Source organism: Orycteropus afer, unplaced genomic scaffold (assembly GCF_000298275.1).
Source record: "Orycteropus afer afer isolate SDZICR_OR568_19922 unplaced genomic scaffold, OryAfe1.0 scaffold00282, whole genome shotgun sequence".
NCBI classification, from domain to species: Eukaryota; Metazoa; Chordata; class Mammalia; order Tubulidentata; family Orycteropodidae; genus Orycteropus; species Orycteropus afer.
In genome coordinates this window covers 602,772-625,775 of record NW_006921869.1, presented here as the reverse complement: position 1 = coordinate 625,775, position 23,004 = coordinate 602,772, and the positions used below count along the sequence as shown (strand labels likewise).

The 23,004-nt window shown below is 44.1% G+C and overlaps 1 protein-coding gene across 1 annotated transcript in view; it reads left to right on the top strand.

The window, feature by feature from the left end:
- The window catches only part of FGD5 (FYVE, RhoGEF and PH domain containing 5), a 261,856-nt gene that overhangs the window by 203,031 nt on the left and 35,821 nt on the right, over positions 1-23,004 (top strand). Inside the window, exons 6-10 of the mRNA XM_007950612.1 lie at positions 10,669-10,829; positions 11,301-11,457; positions 12,080-12,167; positions 14,059-14,109; positions 14,671-14,729. Coding sequence (XP_007948803.1) covers positions 10,669-10,829; positions 11,301-11,457; positions 12,080-12,167; positions 14,059-14,109; positions 14,671-14,729 — 516 coding nt within the window. The remainder of the gene's footprint in view (positions 1-10,668; positions 10,830-11,300; positions 11,458-12,079; positions 12,168-14,058; positions 14,110-14,670; positions 14,730-23,004) is intronic.

Here is a 23,004-nt window from a genome sequence, read left to right as displayed (position 1 = left end):
GTCGACGAAGGAGGGGGAGGCCTTCAGGGAGATGGATTGATACAGTGGCTGCGATGATGTGCTCGAGTATAGCATGGATTGTGGGGCTGGCGCGGGATCGGGCAGTGTTTCATTCTGCTGTGCATGGGGTCGCTATGAGTCGGAAACAACTCGACGGCACTTAACAACAACAACAACAACAGTGATAAATGGATATCCTTGTCTCATTCCCATTCACAAGGGAAAGTCTCTCAATATTTCTTCATTGAAAATAATGCTGGCTGTTAGTTGTATATATATGTTCTTAATTATGTTGAGGCATTTTCCTTCTATTCCTATTTGCTGAGAGCTTTTATCAGCAAAGGGTGTTGAATTTTATCAAATCTCCTTTCTGCATCAATTCAGATAATCATATGATTCTTTTCCTTTGTTTTATTAATGTGATGAATTACATTGATTTTCTAATGTTGAATCACACTGCATTTCTGCTATGATTTTGTTTATATATTTTAGAATTCTGTTTGATAGAACTTTTTTGGGAACTTTTATGTCTATATTCATGAGGGATCTTGGGGTATAATTTTCTTTTTTAGTGTAATATCTTTTCCTACCTTTGATATCAAAGAGATTCTGGCTTCACAGAATGAGCTAAGGAATATTCTTTCCTCTTCTATGTTTTGGAAGAGTTTGAGTAGAATTTATGTCAACTCTTCTGTGAATATTTGGTAAAATTCCCCAATGAAGGCAATCTGGTCCTTGGCTTTTTGTTGTTGGGAGTTTTTTCTTTTTTAATGACATCTTTAATCTCTTCTTTTGTTATAGGTCTTTTATATTTTCTACATCTGTTTGTGTTTACTTAGGTAGGTAGTGTGTTTTTAAGAATTTGTCCATTTCTTCTTGGTTTTCACGTTTGTTGATTTTTTCTTTTTGGTAGTAGTAGTCTGATAGGATCCTCTTTATCTCAGTTGGATTTGTTGTGATGTCTCCAATTTCATTTCTTATTTTTGTTATTTGCATATTTTAATTTACTTACTTTGTAAGTTTAGCCAATGATATGTCTGTTTTAATGATCTTTTCAAAGAACCATTTCTAGCCTTGTTGATTCTTTCTATTGTTTTTCTGATTTCTATTTCATTTATTTCTGCTCTGATCTTTATTATTTCCTTTCTTGTAGTAGCTTTGATCTTCTTTTCCTCCTCTATTTGTTCAGGTTGTCAGGCTAACTTACTGCTTCTGGACCTTTCTTCTTTTTTATTGTATGCATGTAATGCTGTGAATATTCCTCTGAGCACTGCTTTTGCTGTGCCCCATGCGTTTTAATACATGGTGTTTTAATTCTCAATATTTTTTCTCAATTTCACTTTTGATTTCTTCTATGACCCAATAGTTTTTTAAACCCATTACCACTGGGTCAATTCCCACTCACAGCAACCCTGTAGGACACAGTACAACTGCCCCATAGTGTTTCCATGGCCATAATCTTTACAGAAGCTTTCTGCTACATCTTTCTACTGCAGAGCAGCTGGTGGGTTCAAACATCTGACCTTTCGGTTAGCAGCTGAGCACTTAACCATTGTGCTCCCAAGGCTTCTAGTGGTTTTTTTAGTAGTGTGTGATTTAGTTTCTATGTTTTTATTTGATTTTCTTTGTTCTTCCTGTTACTGATTTATAGTTCCATACCATTATGGTCAGAGAAGATGCTTTGTATGTTTTCAATCTTTTTAAAATCTAATGAGATTTCCTATGTGGTCTAAAATGTAGTCTGTCCTGGAGAATGTTCCATGTGCATTGGAGAAAAATATGTATTATCCTGCTGTTGGGTGGTGTGTTCTATAGATGCCTTTGAGGCGTAATTAGTTAATAGTGTTATTCGAGAGCATAGGTTTGGTAGAGAATATTTCTGCATATGTATTTATGTGTGCTTCAAATACATCCATGTATATAGTAGAGCATACAGGGAGCAGTTACAGAGGCTTCTTAGCTGTAACCAAATATCTTGAGGGAATGAATCACTGGGCTTGGGGACTTAGGACCATAATCCTAGGGGACATCTAGGTCATTTGGCATAACATAGTGCACAAAGACAATGTTCTACATCGTGCTTTGGTAGGGATCTTAAAAGCTTGTGAGCAGCCATCTAAGATGCAACTATTGGTCTCTTCTTGTCTGGGGAAAAGAAAAGTGGAGACAATCAAATATGCAAGGAAACAGTCCAAAGGACTAATGGAGCAGCTGACCCTTAGCCTCCACAACTCTGAGACCAGAAGAAGTAGATGGTGCCCTGCTACTACTACCTACCACTCTGATTGGGATCACAATAGAAGGTCCTAGATAGAGTGGGAGAAAAATGTGGAGCAAAACGCAAAATCATTAAAGACCAGATTATGACACTTAGATATCCTTCAAGCCTGGAACCGAACTCATGCCCATAGATCAGCTTTCAGCCAAACAATAGACAGGCCTATGAAGTAAACAATAACACCATGATAGAATGTACTACTTGGAACAATCAACTGTTCCAGACCAGAAGGGCAACATTTCCCAAAGTTCAGAAGGCAGGAAGAACGTAAACAGGGAGCACAGGGAGGAAATGGGAAGATTGCTGTTACATTGTAGGGATTGCAATGAATGTCATGAAACAAATGTGCATAAATCGTTCAATGGAAAACTAATTGCTCCATAAACTTTCACCCAAACCACAATACAAATAAAAGTTATTTAAAAGAGAGAGAGAGATTGAGAGTATGTGTTTAACACTTCTGTTAAATTAAAAAAAAAAATCAGCTTTCATCAAATCAGGTCTAACTCCTGGCACCCCCACATGTGTCAGAATAAAACTGTACTCCGTAAGGTTTTTAATGTTTGATTTTTCGGAACCAGCCTTTTCTTCCAAAATGCCTCTGGATGATCTCAAAACTCTAGCCTTTTGATTAACGGACAAGTATGGTAACCATTTGCACAACCCAAGAACTGCCAGTTAAGTTTATTCCTGAACATTTTATTATTTTTATCCTATTCCCTTTTTTTTTTTTTGCTTCTTAGGTTTTTTTTTTTTTTTTTTAATTGCAATATGGGTGAAAGTTAACAGAGCAAATTCGTTTTCCATACAGCAGTTCATAACATTTTGTTTCATGACATTGACTGCAGTCCCCACAATAACATCTCTCTTCCCATTTCTTTCCTGTAGTTACCTCTTCTCTTTCTCCTTCTTTCCTATGTATTCTTGCTCCGAGCTATCTCCCTGTGTAAATACTGTATCCTTTTCACTATTTTAATGATTTTTAAAAATTTTTTTATTTGAAATTAATTTCAACTTACAGAAAAGTCTCAAGATTAGGAATAAAATAATACATACAACAGAAAACCCTTTACCCATACTCATTTATTAACATTCTGCCCCATTTGATTTATATTAATGATGTCTTTTAAGCAATAAATGGTCTTCATTTTAATGAAGCTCAATATACTTTTTAAATATGGTTAATTCTTTATGTATATAGATTAAGAAATCTTCACCTGTCCCACAGTGAATTATTTTCAGGTTTCCAAAGCATCCTTCAGTGACTGGGCCAAGTGAAGTCACATCCCCAGATGGCTTATGTTTGCAGAGGCATATTCATACCATTGAGCATTTTCTGGGGTGGGCTGTGGCCTCGGTTGCTGTGTGTCAGGCCTTGTGGAATCCCAGCAAGTCCACTTGACTTCTGACAGCAACATCAGTGATTGTACTTCCTGCCAGAAGGAGGAGGTTTCTGGCCATGCACCAACTGTGGGGCCTGGAGAATGGAGATGCTGTGTCAGACAGAGCTCTCATTGGCATATTTGGAGAAGGGAGGAGGGGCCAAGGGACCGGGCCTCTGAGTGTGAGTTCTCTACTTTCACTGTAGGTGAGCCTCAGGCAGAAAAGCCATCCTCATACTCAGGCCTACACATCAGGCTGCTCCCAGCCCTTTTTCCTACCCTTCTCCTGTCATCCTTAGCCCTCCCTCCTTTCCTTCACTGGGAGGGAAAAAACAAACCAATCCCACTGCCGTTGATTCGGATCCAACTCATAGTGACACCCTCTTGGGTTTCTGAGGTAGTTGGGTAGATTGCCCAACCTTCCCTCCGAGGAGTGGCTGGTGGGTTTAAACTGCCAGCCTTCTGGTTAGCAGTCAAATGCCTTAGGCATTATGCCACCACCAGAAAACCTTCCTGAAGGGGCACTGTCTATCCCCTTGGGCACTTCGCCTATTCTCATTTTTATTTAAAGAAGACCAAATAGCAGCAAAAACTGTTCGTCAGTGGAATTAACTATGTTAACCAATAATGAGCTCCCCATCAACGGGGGCAGTTGGGCTATGCACCAGGCTGCCCTGGGGTTTGTGAGGTTGGGCAGAGATCCCTGGGCCAGGATTCTGTAGACCTAGGTTCCATCTCACTCCATGACCTCTCAGGCTAGTCACCTCTCTCTGGGGCATCCATGAGTGAGGAATGGGAGTGGAGCAATGGAAAGAGCTTGGGCTTTGAAGTTGGGCAGACCTGGGTTCAAATTTCACCATATTAGGGGCCTTGGGTAAATTGCTTAATATTGCTAGGCTTTCATTCCCTTATTGGTAAAACGGGAATAATAATAATAGCAAAGTGATAGGGATGTTGTGAGAATTAAGTGGGAGAATTAATGCCAAGGGCTTGGCACACATGGCTTGCTTAGAGTGTGTTCAGTTAAGTGCCAGCTGCTGGGTTGGGTGCAAGAGAGAAGCAGGCACACAACCCTAAAACATGACAGAACTGAATGGGTTTGAACTGCCAGCCTTCTGGTTAGCAGTCAAGTTATTCTCCTAGTTATCCTTAATTCATCACCTTCTTCCATCCCCATGGCCACCATTGAGTCCAGGCTTCCATCCTCACCTGGACGGCAGAAACAGCCTCCTCACTGGTCTCACACCAAGCCTGCTCACTTCCAGTTTCTGCTCCCAACTGTAATCAGAGTGAACATTCTAAGACAAATATCTAGTCACATTGCTCCCTTGCTTAGTACCTACCCTCCAGTGGTTCCCCATCACCCAAGACAAACCCTAAGACCCTTAGAAAGCCTGTAGGGCTGTGTATGACATGCCCACTGCCTGGCCCTCCAGCATCATCATGTGACAATCCTGTGCACTTTCATGCACGTGCACCTGTGTGTGCTCACACAAACTCACACATACACACCACTCAAATCATATTTAGCTTCTCAGTTTCTCTTCCACCACTGGACCTTTGCACATGCCGTTCCCTGTGTCTGGAACACTCCCTCTTGCCTCAGTTGAGGCCTTGCTTCCCTGGCAGCCTTTCTCAGAGCCATGTTGGTTCTCCAGCCTCTGGTTTGTCTCAGCCCCTGTGCTTCCCCCATCACAGTACTTATAGCTCTGTGTTGAAATCATTTTTGTACTAATCTCTTCTCCCCCAGATGGCAAACTCTTTGAGGGTAGAGCCAGGTCTCTCCTGCTTCCCCCTCTCCTTGGGACTCAGCACAGAACAGGTACTCAGAGAATGTTGTTGAAGAAATACAGAGATGAGGTCTGGGTGTCTTCTTCTCCCTTTCTTCCTCTGAGGTGGGTACCAGGTCCCGCAGGGGTGATGCAGGTCCAGAATTTTGAAACAGCAAGAACTTTATGGGGAGTGATGGATGGTGTGGCTAGCATTCAGCTTGTCCAGCCAATGCACATGGTTTGAGAGTGGATGTTTGTGGCAGTTCTGATTATGCTCTAGTATTTTTAAAGAGTTGTGTTAATGATGACCACCTTGCCCATGGGAGTTGAGTCCATTCAGTGCAAATTAATTACAGACAAGAAACCAGCTTGCACTGCAGAGCAATTATTTAAGATCCCTGGAGTGTGCTGCAAATGCAGCATTGGTCTTATCTTTGCTTGTCTTTCCTTTGCTCTCTCTTTGTCTTCACATGGATGACTGTGGTGCTCTGGGTCTGGGCATCAGAGCAACAATTCCTGATCTTGATGCCCTCATGACTTAATGTCCTTGTCTGTTACAAGGATCATGGAAGCAATCAATCAGCAAGCATAAAACGCCTTCTCTGTATCACGTATTGTACTCAGTTTTAGAAATGTATTGTTAGTTGCCATCTAGTTAGCTCTGACTCACGGTTACCCCTATGTATAACAGAACAAAACGTTGTCAGGTCCTGTGTCATGTTCATGAATGTTGGAATACTAGAGTCCATTGTTATGTCCACTGTGTATTTTGAGTGCCTTCCATACGTGGGGGCTCATCTCATAATCCATAGGTTTTCAAGGACTGATTTTTGGAAATAAATCTCCAGGCTTTTCTTCCTGGAAACAAAATGTATATAGCCCTTGCTCTAAAGAGGTCATACATAAAATGTAGAAAACACTTTACAGTTTGCAGAGTCATTTGAATCATCAGGCTGAGCCTGACAGCTCTCATGCTCTAATTGGTTGTACTGGTATCCCATTTTACAAATGAGAAAACTGAAGCTCAGAGAGGTGACAGCTTGCCCAAAGTCACCCAGTTACTATGTGAGGTAGCCAGATTTGGGCCACAACACAGATTGGATGACAGAGTATATTGAAAATCCTCTATCATCTGGCTGCCCAAGTCAAAGGGGTCATTGTTCTCATCGGGATACCAGACATCTTCTATCTTTCCCTGGGATGCTAGGGATGACAAGACCCTGTAGGGCTGGAGGCTGGATCCTGAACGCAAGGAAAGAATGGGAGAATCCTCCCACTTAGGGCAATAGAGAAAACTTTTATTCGAGGTTCAGAATGACCCGGAGGTCCCAGAGCCAGCTGTGGGAAGAAATAAGAAGTAACAAAAACCTTAGGGGATTCGGTTTCTTGGTTTGGAGGGTTAGGGTCATGGTTTCATGAGACATCCCTATTAAATGGCCTAGTAACACGTTTAGTGCTTCTCTTCTACCTAGTAGTTTGTAGTGTAGTGTCTGGGGTCTTAAAAGCTTGCAAGTGGCCATCCAAGGCACAATGATTTCTCTCTGTTCACCTAGAGCAACAGAGGAAGGAGAATCAGGGAATAGGAGGAGGAAATGGAATGTATAGCTAATTGCCTCCATGAACAACTGCCTCCTTTGCCGTGAGACCAGGAAAACTAAATGGTGCCTGGCTACCATTATGGAACATTTTGACCAAAGATTCTGTAGAAGAATCTTGATCAAAAGAGGGGAAATGCAGAACAGAATTGTACGTTGTCATGGACTGTAGACTTTCTGGAGCCATGGAGGCAAGATGAACCCCTGAACTATTGCCCTAAGTTAATTTTTAAAACTGAAACCAAAAATATTCCCTGAAGTCTTAAAATCAAACAGTAGTTTAGCTTATTTGATAAAGAATGTCTGCCTTGAGCATTATGATCTTTTAAGAACTGTCTGGGATCGTTGACAACAGCAACTAAAAAGGTTAGATGGGTACCTTAGGGGGCAGTGAGTTTATGTTAATGAGAGAGGAACAACTCAGAAAAGGAAGGTGAGAGTGGTTGAACAGCTCAAAGAATTTAGCCAGTATCACTAAATGGTACATGTAGAAACTGTTGAATTGATGTATGTTTTGCTGTGTATATTCTCAACAACAACAAAATAAATAAAATTATTTTTAGAAAAGTAATACCTTCTCCTTCTAGCAGCCCTCCTCACCTGTTTTTACTGGTAGTTCACACTTTCTTCACTCTCTGAAACGTGCTTTCAGGAAGGCTCTAATAGCTTCCACACAGTGAAGTTCTGTTTCTAATTATAGCTCATGTATGTGGCCTCCACTAAGGACACCCATACCCTGAGCCCAGAGAATCTTCACTAGTTCAAGATTTGTTGTTGTTGTTATTTGCCATCGAGTCGGCCCCGAGTCCTAGCGACCCCTCCTTGGGTTTCCGAGGCAGTTATCACTACAGAAGTAGGATTGCCCAACCTTCCTTCCGAGCAGTGGCTGGTGGGTTTGAACTGCCAGCCTCCTGGTTAGCAGTCAAGTGCCTTGGCACTATGCTACCAGAGCTCCCAGTTCAAGATTTGGCCCCTGAGAATACTGATCTTTGTGACTGGGCTGAAGGCTCTGAGACCTGCAGATTGCAGGGGACTGAGCTGGCTGAGGGCTGGCCTAAAAAGGTGCTAGCTCATCTTCCCTTCTTGGCATTGCAAGCCAGAGTGGGAGCACCCTCCCAGAATCTCCTCACTACCACCCTCCATTTCCCAGCAGAGCAGGTTACCATGGCCAGAGGTCAGCGCAGGACAGGATGAGGTGTTCAGGAAGTGGAGACCTCTAACCTCCACATCTGCTATCCCATCTGACAGTGCAGGCGGCCTGTTTGCAGCTGTTCAAGGGGCAGAGCACCAATTTCTCTCAGCCTTCCTTTCTTTCATTCTGTCTCTCTCTCTCCATCAATCCCTCCTTTACTTCCTCTTCCCCCTCCCTTCCTTCCCCCTCCCTCTTCTCTCTCCCTCTCTCCCCTTCCTTGTTTTTCTTTGTCTCTCCTCCTTTCCCTTTCTCTCACCTATCCCGCCTCCTTTTGGTTTTTCCTACCCCATTCCTGTCACTTCTAGCCTTCCATCCTCTCCTTCGCTAGGGTAGAAAAAGCCAAACGCCCTGCCATCGAGTCAATTCCAACACATAGCGGCCTCCACTGCATTTCCAAGGCTATAAATCTTTACGGAAGTAGATTGCCTTATTTCCCTCCCATGGAGCAGCTGGTGAGTTTGAAACCATAAACCTTCTGCTTAGCAGCCAAACACTTTACCCACTATGCCACCAGAGCTCCTTCACTGGGAGAAAAGAAGACCAGAAATCCTTTTGGTGGTGGTGGGGGTGCTACTAATCTTCTCAGGCACTTTCCCCTTTGGACCTTTAGCAGTGAAAATTGTTCGACAATGGAATTAACTATGTTATCCAGTAGTTTCTCACTGAGGGAGGCAATCAAACGCGGCAGCGTGATCATACTTCCTGAGTGTGTAAAGGTGATACCTTCTATGATCCTGAGATTTTCCTCATCGGCATTGCTTTGCAATTCAACGTGGTTTTAGGAATCCCCCCCCATCCCCCCATGTATTTAAAATGATAGACCTGGACCTCATGTAAGAGCAGGTGTGTTTCAAAATAAAATACTTTTGTTGTGAGAAATCTTGTTGTCAGTTGTCATTGAGTCAGCCCCCAACTCTTGACAACCTTATCCACACAGAACAAAATACTACCCAGTCCTGTGCCATCACCACAATCTGCTGTGGATCAGACAGTGTTCTGTTGTGATCCCTAGGGATTTCACTGGCTGATTTTTAGAAGTAGATCTCCAGGCCTTCCTTCCTATCTCAGTTGGAAGTTCCTCTGAAACCTGGTCAGTGTCCTAGCAGCATGCAGGCCTCCACTGACAGACGGGTGATGGCTGCCCCTGAGGTGCATAGGCCGGGATCAGACCCAGGTCTCCTGTATGGAAGGCGAGAATTCTACCACCAAGCCCCCATTGCCCCCTAAGAGAAATCTTACTTTATAATTTCAGTATTCAGAATTTTTTTTATAATTTGAGAATTTTCTTTTCATTTTAAAATGAAATTAATCATGATCAGAAATTTTAGACAATAGAATCAAGAAGAAAAAGTCATTCTTAATTTCCTATCTTTGACATACCCACTGTTTGTATTTCATTGTATTTCCTTTGAGATTTTCCCTTTGTTCATTTTTTTTACACAACTGTATCTACAAGTGGCATAGTGCCTAAGGCACTTGACTGCTAACCAGAAGGCTGGCGGTTCAAACCCACTAGCCACTCCTCGGAAGGAAGGTTGGGCGGTCTACTTTTGTAATGATACCACCTCGGAAACCCAAGGAGGGGTCGCTATGAGTTAGATCCGACTCCATGACAGTGGGTTTGGTTTTGGTTGGTATCGACAAGTGTATTAAAACTACTTTGTATACCTTCTTGCTTTCTTAGTACTAAGCATAAATATTTTTACACAGTCACTATCTTTCTCATTTTCAGTGACAGCTCAGTACTCTGCAGAGCAGATGCACTATGGTTTTGAAACAACACATCATAGGAACCTCTTCAAGGATGAATAATTATAAAGCAAGAACTTTGTATTCCTTCAGGGAAGGAATCACATTACCCCAGTTTTCACCCATCTTGTGAAAGAAGAATATTCCCCAAGCTCCCCAGGGAAGGGAGGGAGTAGCATGCTTTAAAAGGCCAGCTCTGCTGGGAACAGTATAAAGTGCTCTTTTGTTGTTGGTAACTGCCTTGGAGTCACCCTGACTCCTGGTGACCCCACATACAATGAAACAAAATGCTGCTGGCTACTGTGCCATCCCCACAATAAATTATATGTGAGACTGTTGTGACCCATGGGGTTTAATTAGCTGATTTTTGGAAGTAGACCACCAGGCCTTTCTTACTCCATCTTAGTCTGGAACCTATTCAGCATCATAGCAGCACGCAAGCATGCACTAACATACAGATGGCTACATGTGAGGTACTTTCTGAGTATTGGTTAATTCACCCCTTATGATCACAGAGCGCTTCTCGTCATCCCTGTTTCACGCTTGGGTCCAGAAAAGCAAGCTTAAGGTCACCGGGCTTTCTTTACGTAGGCCAGGGCTCCGAATTTGCAGGTGGGACCTGCCTGGCTGTCCCCAGCCAAAGGAGGTTGTATGTGCTCAGGCCTCACAACTCTTGGGTAACAGCCTCTTGGGATTTCAGGATTTCCATGGAGCTATCATGAGGACCTTGGATGAAATGGACCAAGAGGGCAGGGACACACTATCCAGAGAAGCACTGAGGCTCGGCCTGAGCCAAATTCCAGCTATCCGTGACCTTCACCGGGGGATCCTAGAGGAGCTGGAGGAGAGGCTGGTCCACTGGTGAGTATTTCTCCAGCCTCACCTCCATTCTGTTGCCCTAGGGGTCAGAAAATCAAAAATCTCAGACCAGCTGGGAAGTTGACTCTGACTCCAACCCCATTGTGTCAGAGTAGAACTATGCTGCACGGGGTTTTCAGTGGATACCTTTCCGAAGAAGGTTGCCAGGTCTTTCTTCTGAGGCACTTCTGGGTGGACTCCAACCTCCAACCTCTCGATTAAGAGCTAGCATGTTAACCATTTGCACCACCCAGGGATTCCCACTATGAGGCAGATGGGGGATAAAGACATCACCATGTGACATGTGTCTCCGTTTTATTGATGGAGAATCCAAATACAGAAATGTTAAGTCATTTGCCCAAAATAAAACAACTCCAGGAAGGTAGAGCTGGGGTTCAGCTTCCATCCTCTAACTTTTGTGCTGAGTGGACACCCAGGCTGAGTTCTCTTTGTCTGTCCCCTCCCCGACTGTAGGGAGGGCCAGCAGAAGGTGGCTGATGTCTTCCTGGCGCGGGAGTCGGAGTTTGACCACCATGCCGCTCATATCCTGCAGTTCGACAGGTACCTAGGTCTGCTCAGTGAGAACTGCCTCCACTCCCCACGGCTGGCAGCTGCTGTCCGTGAATTCGAGGTGGGTCCCATGTTCCTCCAAGACCTGCTCTAAGACTGTAAGAGGGACGGTGGGCACCAAAGGGCTTAACGCACTTGGCTAGGGCATCCGGGTCAGGCCAAGCATGGGCAGCAGAGAGGTAGACCTGGCCAGGACATGGATGGTGATCCATTAGGAGGGAAAACCAGAAACCCAGAACATCCTTGGCTGGGCCACTGATGACAGCTTGGTGGCCCCACCCAATGAAGGTCTCTCCGGAAGTTCTCCCATCCCGGTAAGGAAGCATGAGTCAACTTAGGGTCCCAGACAGTGGGGTGCCCAAGGCATTTACCACCACTGGCCATACACTTGGCATCCAGTTACTGGGACTTTTCTCTATTTCTAAAACTAGGAGTGAAGCAAGGACCAGGAGAGGAGTGTTACTGAATATTGCACCAGCTATGAGCCTGAAGGGATTAACTGTCACGGCAGGGTGAGGCTTATCTGGGAGGGCTCTCAGGGGGAGGAGACTCTGGATTTGAAGATAGAGGAGAAGCTCAGGTTGGCCAGGAAGAGGTATGAGGATGGTGTGGAATGATGGTTGTCAGCCAAGAACCTAAGGGAGGGGTGTCTAATGGGGTTTTCTTCCCCTCTCTGAGAGCAGCAGAGTCTGCAAGGAGGCGGGCAGAGTGTGAAGCATCGGCTGCTGAGGGTGGTCCAGCGCCTATTCCAGTACCAAGTGCTCCTCACAGGTAGGCCCTACAAGAGATCACGGTGGACAGAGGTAGTGGGTAGAGGGGAAGCACCTGAAGAGGGGATGGAGGTGACAGCAAGGCGTGTGATGATGGCCTCCTGTCTTACAAAGGCTATTGGGGAGGGAAAGCGTTGCTGTGAATATCCTGCCTTCTCCCCTCCCCCCCCCCAGAGGTATTTGATTGTAATCCCCACCTTCCCACTGGTTGAGCCAACTTGGAAACCTCACTTCAGTGGTCCCCTACTATATGGGCCTTCAACCTCTCCCATCCCAAACCTCCCCTGTTCTGAATTTCCTCCCTGTCTCAGCCAGTCACCTCCTCTTGTCAAGGCCACCAAAGCCCTCCCTGTGGCCAAAATCAGTGAGCATTTCAGTCTTGGACTTGATTGACTTCTCTGTGGCATTGGCAATGACTACTTCCTGCCCCTGTAAAAAAACAAAAACAAAAAAAGTGTGTGCTGGAGGCATCTGACTTCCTCTCACTTCACAAAAGGGAAACAGAATCACCATCAGCAGCCCAAGGCTGATTACTATGAGGCAGAGCACCCTTCAACCTTTTTTTTTTTTTTTTTTTCAAGTTATGACACCAGCTGTCCATCTCACAGCACACTCTACTTCTCTCCTACCAGACCAAAGCAAACTCACTGCCATCGAGTTGGAACCAACTCATAGCGACCCCTCCTTGGGTTTCCAAGGCAGTATCATATCAGTACAGAAGTAGATTGCCCAGCCTTCCTTCCGAGGAGTGGTTAGTGGGTTCTATAATCTTGAGTGGCCACACTGAACTCACAGACAGTGCTCACGATTATGGGGTTTATTAGGGAAGTAATAGGTTACACTTCAGGTTTAGGAACACTCAGGATATACAGTTCTTCTATCAAGACAGCCTCCCCTCGACCATGCCCAAAGGCATGGGCCCTCGGCCTCTCGGTCTGGCCTCTGCCTTGCTCTGGCAAGGGTTACAAAGTTCCTTTAGCTCTAATGATAGGTGCACCCCACTTTGCCAGCAAGCCTCCTGCCCAAAGGCATTCAGATTTCTCTCTTTGTGGACTGGTAAGCCTGCTGCTCTGCCATGTGCCAGTCTCTTGGTTCTGCGGCCACTGTCTCTCTGCTGTCTCTCGGCCATCATCTCAGCAGGTCTTTCAGCTGATCTCTCTGCCAAGGGAGGTGCAGTGCAGGGATCTTGGGTTCAAGGACGTGTTCCACTCTACCTCCTGCTCTTCTCTCTTGAGGGCAGTGAGATTCCTCCCTTCTGCCTCTAAGAATGATCATTTTAAGCCTAGCAGGATGATAAAACTAACCAATCTCCACATGAGAGTTCTGTGCACCTTATTTCCATGGTCTCACCCCTACAAAGGTCCATGTACCTTATTTACATTACTAGCAAGCTATCCATTCCCCTTGGTGGGCCACAAGCATCTTATATTTGCATAGGTACACCCAGTCATGTGGTGGGTGCCCCAAAGACCATGACTAGAAGAGCCAGACCAAGTAATTCACTGCATCACAAGCCTTGTGGCTATAAGTGTGTTGGAAGTTTAACACATCACATTCTACTGTATCGATTGACATGTCTGTCTCCCCCCTTAGACTGTGTGCTTCTGAAAAGAGGTGTTACCTGCTATCCCATAGGCATAGCATGGTACAGGCACTCAGCAGATATTTGTTGAGTTAGTTAATGACCAGCAGTGGTAGCAGCAATGCTGCTGGTGGTCATGGTGCCCCAGTACTATGCTAGTGTGTGTTGTGGTGGGACTGAAAGAAGTGGGAGGGTGGACACGTCATTCTTCTGGAACTTTCATCTCTGGAAAGAGGGTATCCACAGTGTGGACAGGAGGGACTGGCCTCACTGAGGCATAACTGACTTCTGACTCTTGTTCTGTCTACAGATTATTTAAATAACCTCTGCCCAGACTCAGCTGAGTACGAGAACACTCAGGGTAAGTTAGGCATGTACCAGGAGGAAGGTGACACTTTCCTGTTTGGGGCCCATCTCCCCCAACTCTGCCCTCTATACTAGTTCCCAGGCCCAGGACAGTCTAGTTGTGTTCTAAATATGAGCCCCCCAGGGTTTCTCCTCATCTTCAGAGACAGGAGTCCCTGGGATGGCCAGTGTCCAGTAAGAGGAGGAGAAAGGGGTGACCAGAATTTGGTGATAGGAGGTGGTGCTAGATCTGAAAAGCATACCCAGTCTCTCCATATCCCCTCCAAATTCTGTGTGGCTGTCCCTGGAGGACCTGCTTGCCAGGGTAGTTCCCATCTTAACATACTCAGTCTACATCCAGGGGAATGGGGCCCTTAGTGACCAAACTACTGTCAAGTGACCAAATCAATAACCTTCCATGGGAAAAGCTGGCCACCACATATAAGGTCCTGCAGTTGTAGCAGTGTCAGGGAACAGTCGGGGGCGGGGCAGGAGTGTGGCCAAGGAAGAGGCAAGGACAGCCTCAACTAACTGGCTCTTCCCTGCATCCAGCTGTCTGCTCTGCTTCCCTCTGCAGGTGCACTGACCCTCATCTCCAAAGTCACAGACCGTGTGAATGACAGCATGGAGCAAGGGGTAAGTCAGGCCCATTAGCACCTCCTTTGGGTGCAGATTCCAAGACCCTTCTCTAGGTCTGCCTAGGAGTACCCTACTTCCTGGGGGCCACAGGCAACCATCTGTCTCCTGGGACTTTGCAAAGAGTCTTGGGTTCTGGTATGACAGCAAGTATCAACTTGCTGTGTGACCTCTGATACTGAGTATCCTTCTCTGGGCCTCAAGTTTACCTTTTGAACAGCGAGGGTGGCCACAGACTTGTAAACTGGAGAAGTATTACCCAGCTGTGGTCTTAGACCATCTGTATCAGCACCTGGAGTCCTTTGTAAACTATATCTCAGATATATCCAGTCAGAATTTTTGAAGGTAGGCTCCAATGATACACATTTTTTTTTCTTTTTATTGTTTTTATTTTAAGAGGTTGTTTTACATCCAACATTACATGTATGTTTAGTTTCACTCCCCATTTACCCTGTCCATCCCTAACCCAATCTCCTTTCCTTCCCCTGTGCCCCTCATATTTGTGCACTCCTGTTTGTCCTGCATTTTCTCAACCTGAATGTTGGTCCTCTGGTCGCCCGTGGTCCATTGCTCTAAGGGATGTATTACCATAGAGTATGTGGGTGCATCATCCTGGGTTGAGTGGTCTGCATGTACATTTTGTTAACTATTGGGCTGAGAGCCAGCCCCTGGGGGTGAGTTTTATTCCAGGTGCAGAATGTATTCCAGGGCCATAGTATTAGGGGTCTCATTAGACTTCCTCTGACCAATAATTCTGGTCATTATTGAGTTTTTGGATTTTGTTCCACATCTTCCCTCCCACTCTATACAGGACCTCCAGATTTGATCCTTTCCTGAGTGGCTGGCATTGGTAGCCGGGCACCATCTAGTTCTTCTGGTCTCGATGGCCATTGTGTCCTACAGCTGATTTCTTCCAAGTGCCCTTCTTTTTTTTTTTTTTCATTCATTTTCACTTCTGATGCTAGGAGACCATTAGCTGCATCTTAGATGGCTGCTTGAAAGCTTTTAAGACCCCAGTCGCTACTCACCAGTGTAGGATGCGGAACAAGGCTTTTATGTATTCTGTTGTGCCAATTGAGTCTGGTGTCCCCAGTGCTATGGTCCTGAGACGGTAGATCTAGTGGATCTCTCTCCCATAGTGTCTGGGTCAATGATACAAATTTTTAACAAGCACCCCTGGTAAATTTGATGCCCATAAAAGTTTGAGAGCCACTAGAATATGTGACCTCTAAGTGCATGTCTGATTTCAACAGTGTATCAAGGGTTACTAGGTTTCTGCCAAGGATGAAAAATTTTATTCCATATTCCAACTCCATTTGGATGATTACCATGGATGAGTCCACATACTTACTGTCCCACAAAGCTATAATGTATTTAAGCTCTGTGGTGAGAAGGATTCTGAGGCTGAGTCCTAGCTCAGTGACAAAAGAGATCAGTGATCAACTAGTGATGTCTCCCCCAGCACAGAAGGGGATAGTGGTGCTGTGTATGCTGAGGAGTTACTCAGCTTTGCTGTGGCAGATACATAGGGCATTCTTACGGTGAGCAAGGGAAGGAACATTTATTTATTGGACACCTACCACGTTTCGGTTCTGTGTTGGGCACTAGAGATACAGAGGTCCATAAATGCCAGCTCTTGAGGAAATCACAACTTAATGGAGTAGTAAATAGGTGGACACATAAAACCTTGATAAACATCTTTAGAGAGAGAAAATGCTATAGGTTCTGAGAAGGGAGGCATCCCTTCCACCTGGGGTTGTGAAAAGAGGTGATACAGTAGGTGCCTCCTGAGGAAGGATTGTATACGTGCCAGGAAGGCAGAGGGAGAGAGAAGGTGCGCCAGGAGAGGGAATGGCATGGGCAGAGTTTGACAGTAGGAAGTATAAGATGCAATCACGTTCAGAGTCACCCAGCATGGCTGCTGCAAGGGGAGGAGGGGAGGGAAACAGACAAGAGTCTGAGGAAAAGACTGGGGCCTGCTGGAGGGTTGCTGCATGTGGAGAGCAGTTCATGGAGGGTCAGACATGCTTTGTCATCAGATCCTTGCCCTGCTGGTCCCCTAGCTCCCTGCTCTGTCACTTTGGCATCCTGTACACACAGTGAAATTCATTGGATGTAGCTGCAACAGAGGTGCTTTGGGGCCCATTGTCATGATCATGGCAGAGCAGCATGTGGTCTGTGTTCTCCACACTGCCCCCAGCCTGGGCCACCCTCTTTCCTCACCCTCTTTCATTCTAATGAAGGACAGGGAGTAGATGGAAACCACCGAAAAGACACGATGGCAAAATTCATCTTCACCAGCTTTTCAGGAACAGTTGGGATAGATTCCTACATAGTATTTGTACTCATAATGATAATAATAGCAGCTGCCCCCATTGAGAACTCGCTGTTTCCAGGCATGGTGCCAGCTGCTTTATAACATGATCTCTTTAATCCTCACTGTAATTGTGCTATGAAAATGTTAGCAGCCGGGTTTTACAAGTAGGGAAACTGAGACTTGGAGAGAAGAGTAACTTTGCCTACCAGTTACTGTCAAGTCGATTGTAATCATGACAGTCCCTTGCATGTCAGAGTAAACTGTGTTCCACAGGGTTTTCCATGGCCAGTTTTTCAGAAGCAGATTGCCAGGCTTTCTTCCAAGGAACCTCTGGGTAAACTCAAACTTCCAGCTTTTTGGTTAGCAGCCAAGTGTGTTAACCATTTGCACCACCTAGGGGTTCAAGATCACTTGGCTGGGAATGTGAGAGCTATATTTGAACTCAGGTCTTTCTTAAGCACCAGACCAGACTTCTTGCACATATCACAAATGAGTTCAGACCTACAGCCTCACGTGCATCCATTCATGAACATACAACTGAGTGCCCACACACAACACCTGCTCACTTGCATGCACACATGCAAACTTAGAGAGGGACCATTTTTCTGTTTTCCACATTTCTTTTAATAGTAGTAGTGTTATTAGTATCAACCTAGCCATTGGGTGTATCATTAAATGGAGGTTTGGAGTTGGTTCCCCGGTAGGTCAAGAGTAAGAGCCCTTTGAAGATTTGTTTGGTGGGTAGATGTAGCTTTGTTCTAACTATAGTTATTCAGACCAAGCCTCTGAAGACTGCTTAAGGGGAAAAATCATGCATCTGGTTATAAGGTTAAGTTTTCAAGACTCTAGAGCAAATTAGCTATTATTTACCCTCTTTGCTATATGGTCTTTTTGAGTCAGAATCAACTCAATAGCACACAACCACAGAAATCTCTACAGCATGAAAATAAAATCTCTCTCCAGAAGAGGGTATCAGGAGACACGAGCAAAGTCTGGGTATATCTTTTTTTTTTTTTTCCCTGAAAAAGTCCTTACTTTACCTTCATTTTTCAGTAGACTTCATTTTTAGAAAGTGTTAGAATTATGGAATTATCCTAAAGATAGAACAGAGGTTCCTCAAAGTCTACCCTACTCCCCAGTTTCCCCTGGTACATTTGTCATAATTAATTAACACTGATATATTATTATTAACTAAGTCTATACTTTATTCAAATCTCCTTAGTTTTTTCCTAATGTCCTTTCTGTTCAAGGACCCCATCTAGGATGTAATATGCATTTAGTTGTCATGTCTCCTTAGGCTCCTCTCGGCTGTGACAATTTCTCAGATTTTCTTTGCTTCTGATTTGATTACCTTGACAGTTTGGAGGAGTATTGGTCAGGTATATTATAAGGAACTCTGGTGGTGTAGTGGTTAAAGCATTTGGCTGCTAACCAGAAGGTTGGTGGTTTGAACCCACCAGCTGTTCTGCAGAAGAAAAACGAGGAGATCTGCTTCCATAAAGATTTACAGCCTTAGAAATCTGAAAGGGGTCACTACGAGTCAGAATCTACTCAATGACAGCGAGTTTTTTAAAATATATTACACTTTAGATGAATTGCTAACCAATTGAAATTTGTCTGCTGTTTTCCTCCTGATTAGACAGGGGTTATGGGATTTTGAGAGAAAGATCATAGAAGTAAAATGTCATTTTCATCATATATTAAGGGTACATGCTGTCGACATGACTTCTCACTGTTGCTAATAACCTTGATCCCCTGACTGAGGTAGTGTTCACCAGGTTTCTTCACTATAAAGTTACTTTCTTTTCCCCTTTCTTTCCATTTTGTATTCTTTGGGAAGGAGTCACTGTGTTCAGCCCACACTTAAGTAGTAGGAAGCTTTACTCCCCCTCCTTTAGGGTAGAGTATCTACATGCATTGAACCGTCAATGTTTTGTTCTGTTGTACAGAGGTGTGGTGGTTAAGTTTGTGTGTCAACTTGGCTGGGCCTGGTTGAGTGGCTGGGCAGCTGAATGTAGTTACTCCCCCATGGTGAGATTGGTAATTAACTCCATGGTGGAATCTGTTGGAGTAGCTGCGTAGCTGCTTTGGGTATGTGGCCTGCTTCCCATATATAAGAAACAGCTTTGGGAATGGTTTCTAGTTTATGACACACTTGAACCCTGCATGTAGCCGTGTCATTGTTCAGCAGCCTGCCATGCTCTGCCAACCTTGGGACTTTCAATGGACTTGAATTAATGGCCTACTCTGTGGTTTGGTAACATTGGGACTGTGTTAGTTTATTTGTTGACCTTGGACTTGTCAGTCTGAGCAGCTAGCACCTGTCTTGAGTGACGAAAAGCCTCCAGCTTCAGTGGGCCAGGAGCAGAAGGCAGAGCTGAAGCCCAAGGTTGAGGGGCTTTCCCCCAGCCCCTAGAGCCTGGCACTTTGAACTTGAACTTAAAGCCTCCAAACTGTAAGAGAATAAACTCTTGTTTGTTAAAGCCATCCCATTTGTGGTATGTTCTTGTCAGAGCGGCACTAGGTAATCAGAACAATAGGGTAGCTATGAGTGGAAGCTGACTTGATGGCACCTAACAACAACAACAACAAACAACATCCACATAAATTATTTGGAATTCCTCTGCATGGGGGATTTGTCTCTTCTTCCCAGTTTATTAATGTATTCAGTCATATACTTATATTAGTCTGGACTCATGGATTTGGTTATAATCTAATACTGCTTCATTTGTTTTGTTCCTCACATTATTCCAGCTCTGACCACTTGAAGCTCAGTTGACTCCTGTGTTCCTTTCATATACCCCCATCAGTGGGGGCTTTTGGGTTCTTTTCTTACTGTTTTTTTTTGTTTGTTTTTGGAAGGAAGCACTTCCTTACTTTCTGGTGCTATAAGATCCCCCAGGCTCATCTTGTGTATTTCCTGCCCCACTTCTACAATCAGTCATTTACCCAAGGATTCCTGGTTCTTTTCATTGGAAAATGGTATTAGAAACCAAAGAGACGCTTGGTGATCCAAACAATTAAGCACTGACCGCTAACTGAAAGGTTGGAGGTTCAAATCTACCCAGAAGCACTTTAGATGAAAGGCCTGGAGATCTACTTCTGGAAAACCAGCCGTGGAGAGCTCTCTGGAGCACAGTTCTGCTCTGACACACACAGGGTCAACATGAATAGCAACTGTGTGTTTTTGGTTACTGGAAACCAAAATCTGGGCACTAGGTATGCTCATTTCAACTAGGGTGCCATTTCTTTTAGGCCCCTTCAGCTAATAAGGAACTCTGGTGGCATAGTGCCTAAGGCATTTGACTGCTAACCAGAAGGCGGCAATTCAAACCCACCAATCACTCCTCAGAAGGAAGGTTGGGCAATCTACTTCCGTAGTGATATCGCCTCAGAAACCCAAGAAGGGGTCGCTATGAGTTGGATCTGACTCCACAGCAGTGAGTTTTTCAGCTAATGTAGCAAAGAAGCGTATGTATACTAGTCCATGGCACGTCTATAGATATTTCTATATGTAACCATCTGTGTCTGTATTAGGCTAAACATAAGTTCTTACTGATGTCTCTATCCCTAATCCATTACCATATGGATCATTCTAGGCTCCTCCTCTTGCTTATCTGTTAATTCCCCCTCCATCAGTGAAAACTCTGGCTCCCAGCATCCATTATCTATTAAGTATTCAATTCACCTTCATTTTTTAAAATACACTTTATTGTTTCAGAACCATTTTAGGTTTACAGACAAAAATGTGCAAAAATACAGAGTTCCCATATAGTCCTGTTTGTCCCTAATAACTCAAAAAAACTCACTACCTTGAAGTCAGTTCTGACTCTTAGTGACCCCTTCTTGGGTTTCTGAGGCAGTATCTCTACAGAAGTAGATTGACCAATCTTCCTTCCAAGGAGTGGCTGGTGGGTGTTAACCACCAGCCTTCTAAATAACAGTCAAATGCCTTAGGCACTATTATCACCAGAGCTCCTTCTCCCTAATAGTTTCTCCTATTATTAACATTTTGCATTAAAACAAAACCAAACTCACTGCCACAGAATCGATTCTGACTCATAGTGACCCCCTTTGGGTTTCCGAAGCAGTAAATCTTCATAGAAGTAGATTGAGATTGCCTAGTCTTCCTTCCATGGAGTGGCTGGTGAGTTTGAACTGCCAACCTTCTGGTTAGTGGCCAAATGCCTTAGACTATGCCACCAGAGCTTCTTAGATTTTGTGTTAGTGTCTTACATTGGACACTTAATGACCCATTATTGATACATTATATATCAACAGCACATAACAACATTAACTAAAATCCATAGTTTACATGAGAGTTTGTTCTTTGTGTTATACAGTTCTGAGTTTTGCCATATGCAGAATGTCATATATCCACCATTAATATATCATGCCCTTAAAATGCTCCATGCTTCTCCTATTTATCCTTCCCTTTCCTCTTCCCACTGGCAACCACTGATAGTTTTAATGCTTCTATAGTTTTGCCCTTTCTAGAAAGTCATGTAGTTAGAATTATGCAGTACAAGCTTTTTCAAACTGGCTTCTATGTGTATTTAAAGTTCTTCCATGTCTTTTCATGGTTTAATAGCTCTTTTCTTTTTCTCACTGAAGAATACTCCACTATATGGATGTATTACAGTTTGTTTATCTACTCACCTATTGAAAGGCATCTTGGCTGCTTCCAGTTTCTGGCAGATATGACAAAGCTACTATAAATGTTCATGTGCAAGTTTTTGTGTGGACATAAGTTGTCAGTTCACTTGGGTTTCAACTCACCTAGAAGCATGATTGTTGGATCATATACTACGACTATGTTTAGCTTTTTAAGAAACCTCCAGTCTGTCTTCCAAAGTGGCTGTACTGTTTGCATCCCCATCAGCAATGAGTGAAGGTCTCTATAGCTCCACATACTTCCCAGCATTTGGTGTTGTCCATGTTTGGGATTTTGGCCCTTTGGATTGGTGTATGTTGTTGTTATGTGCCGTCGAGTCGGACCGAACTCATAGCGACCCCTCCTTGAGTTTCCAAGGCAGTATCACTACAGAAGTAGATTGCCTAACCTACCTTCCCAGGAGTGGCTGGTGGGTTTGAACCGCCAGCCTTCTGGTTAGTAGTCAAATGCCTTAGGTACTATGCCACGAGAGCTCCCGTATAGTGCTATATCATTGTTTTAATCTTCAATCCCCTAGTGACATATGATGTGGGACATCTTTTCATATGTGTATTTGCCATCTATATATCTTCTTTGGTGAGGTGTCTGTTGATATCTTTTGCTTACTTTTTAAATTGATTGTTTTCTGTGTATATTTTAGATATAGTATTTTGCAAATATTTTCTCCCAGTCTGTGGCATGTCTTTTCATAACAGAGGCTTTCACAGAGCAGAAGTTTCGTTTTTTATTTTTTTATTTATTTTATTTATTAGGATTTGGGTGAAGATTTACAGAGTAAATTCACTTTTCATACAGCAGTTCACATATACTTTGTCTCATGTCATTGACCAAAATTTACAATGCAGCAGCTCCCCTCCCACTTCCTCCCCATAGTTAACTTCCTCCCAGTGTCCATCCCTTCATACTCTTCTGCACCCTGAGCTATCTCCCTGTGCATAAGCAGCCCTTCCTTCTCCCATGATTGTTCTCTCCAGGGCATGTGTCTACTTGAGGTAAATGTTTAACTCACATGCCTGTACTTTGTTTGGCTGGAAACCACAGTTGTGGGTTCAATTCCAGACCTGAAGGGCAGCTAGGGGCCATAGTCAGTGGTTCCACCAGGCTCTACTGGACCAGCAAACCTGGTCCCCACCTTCTTTTTTTTTTTTTTTTTGCCTCCAAATGATTTTGAGTTTTGTTCCACATTGTTCTCCCTCTTTATGCAGGATCTCCTACATCCCTTCCAAGTGGATGGCAGTGGTAGCTGGGCACCATCTAGTTCTTCTGGTCTCATAGTTGTATAG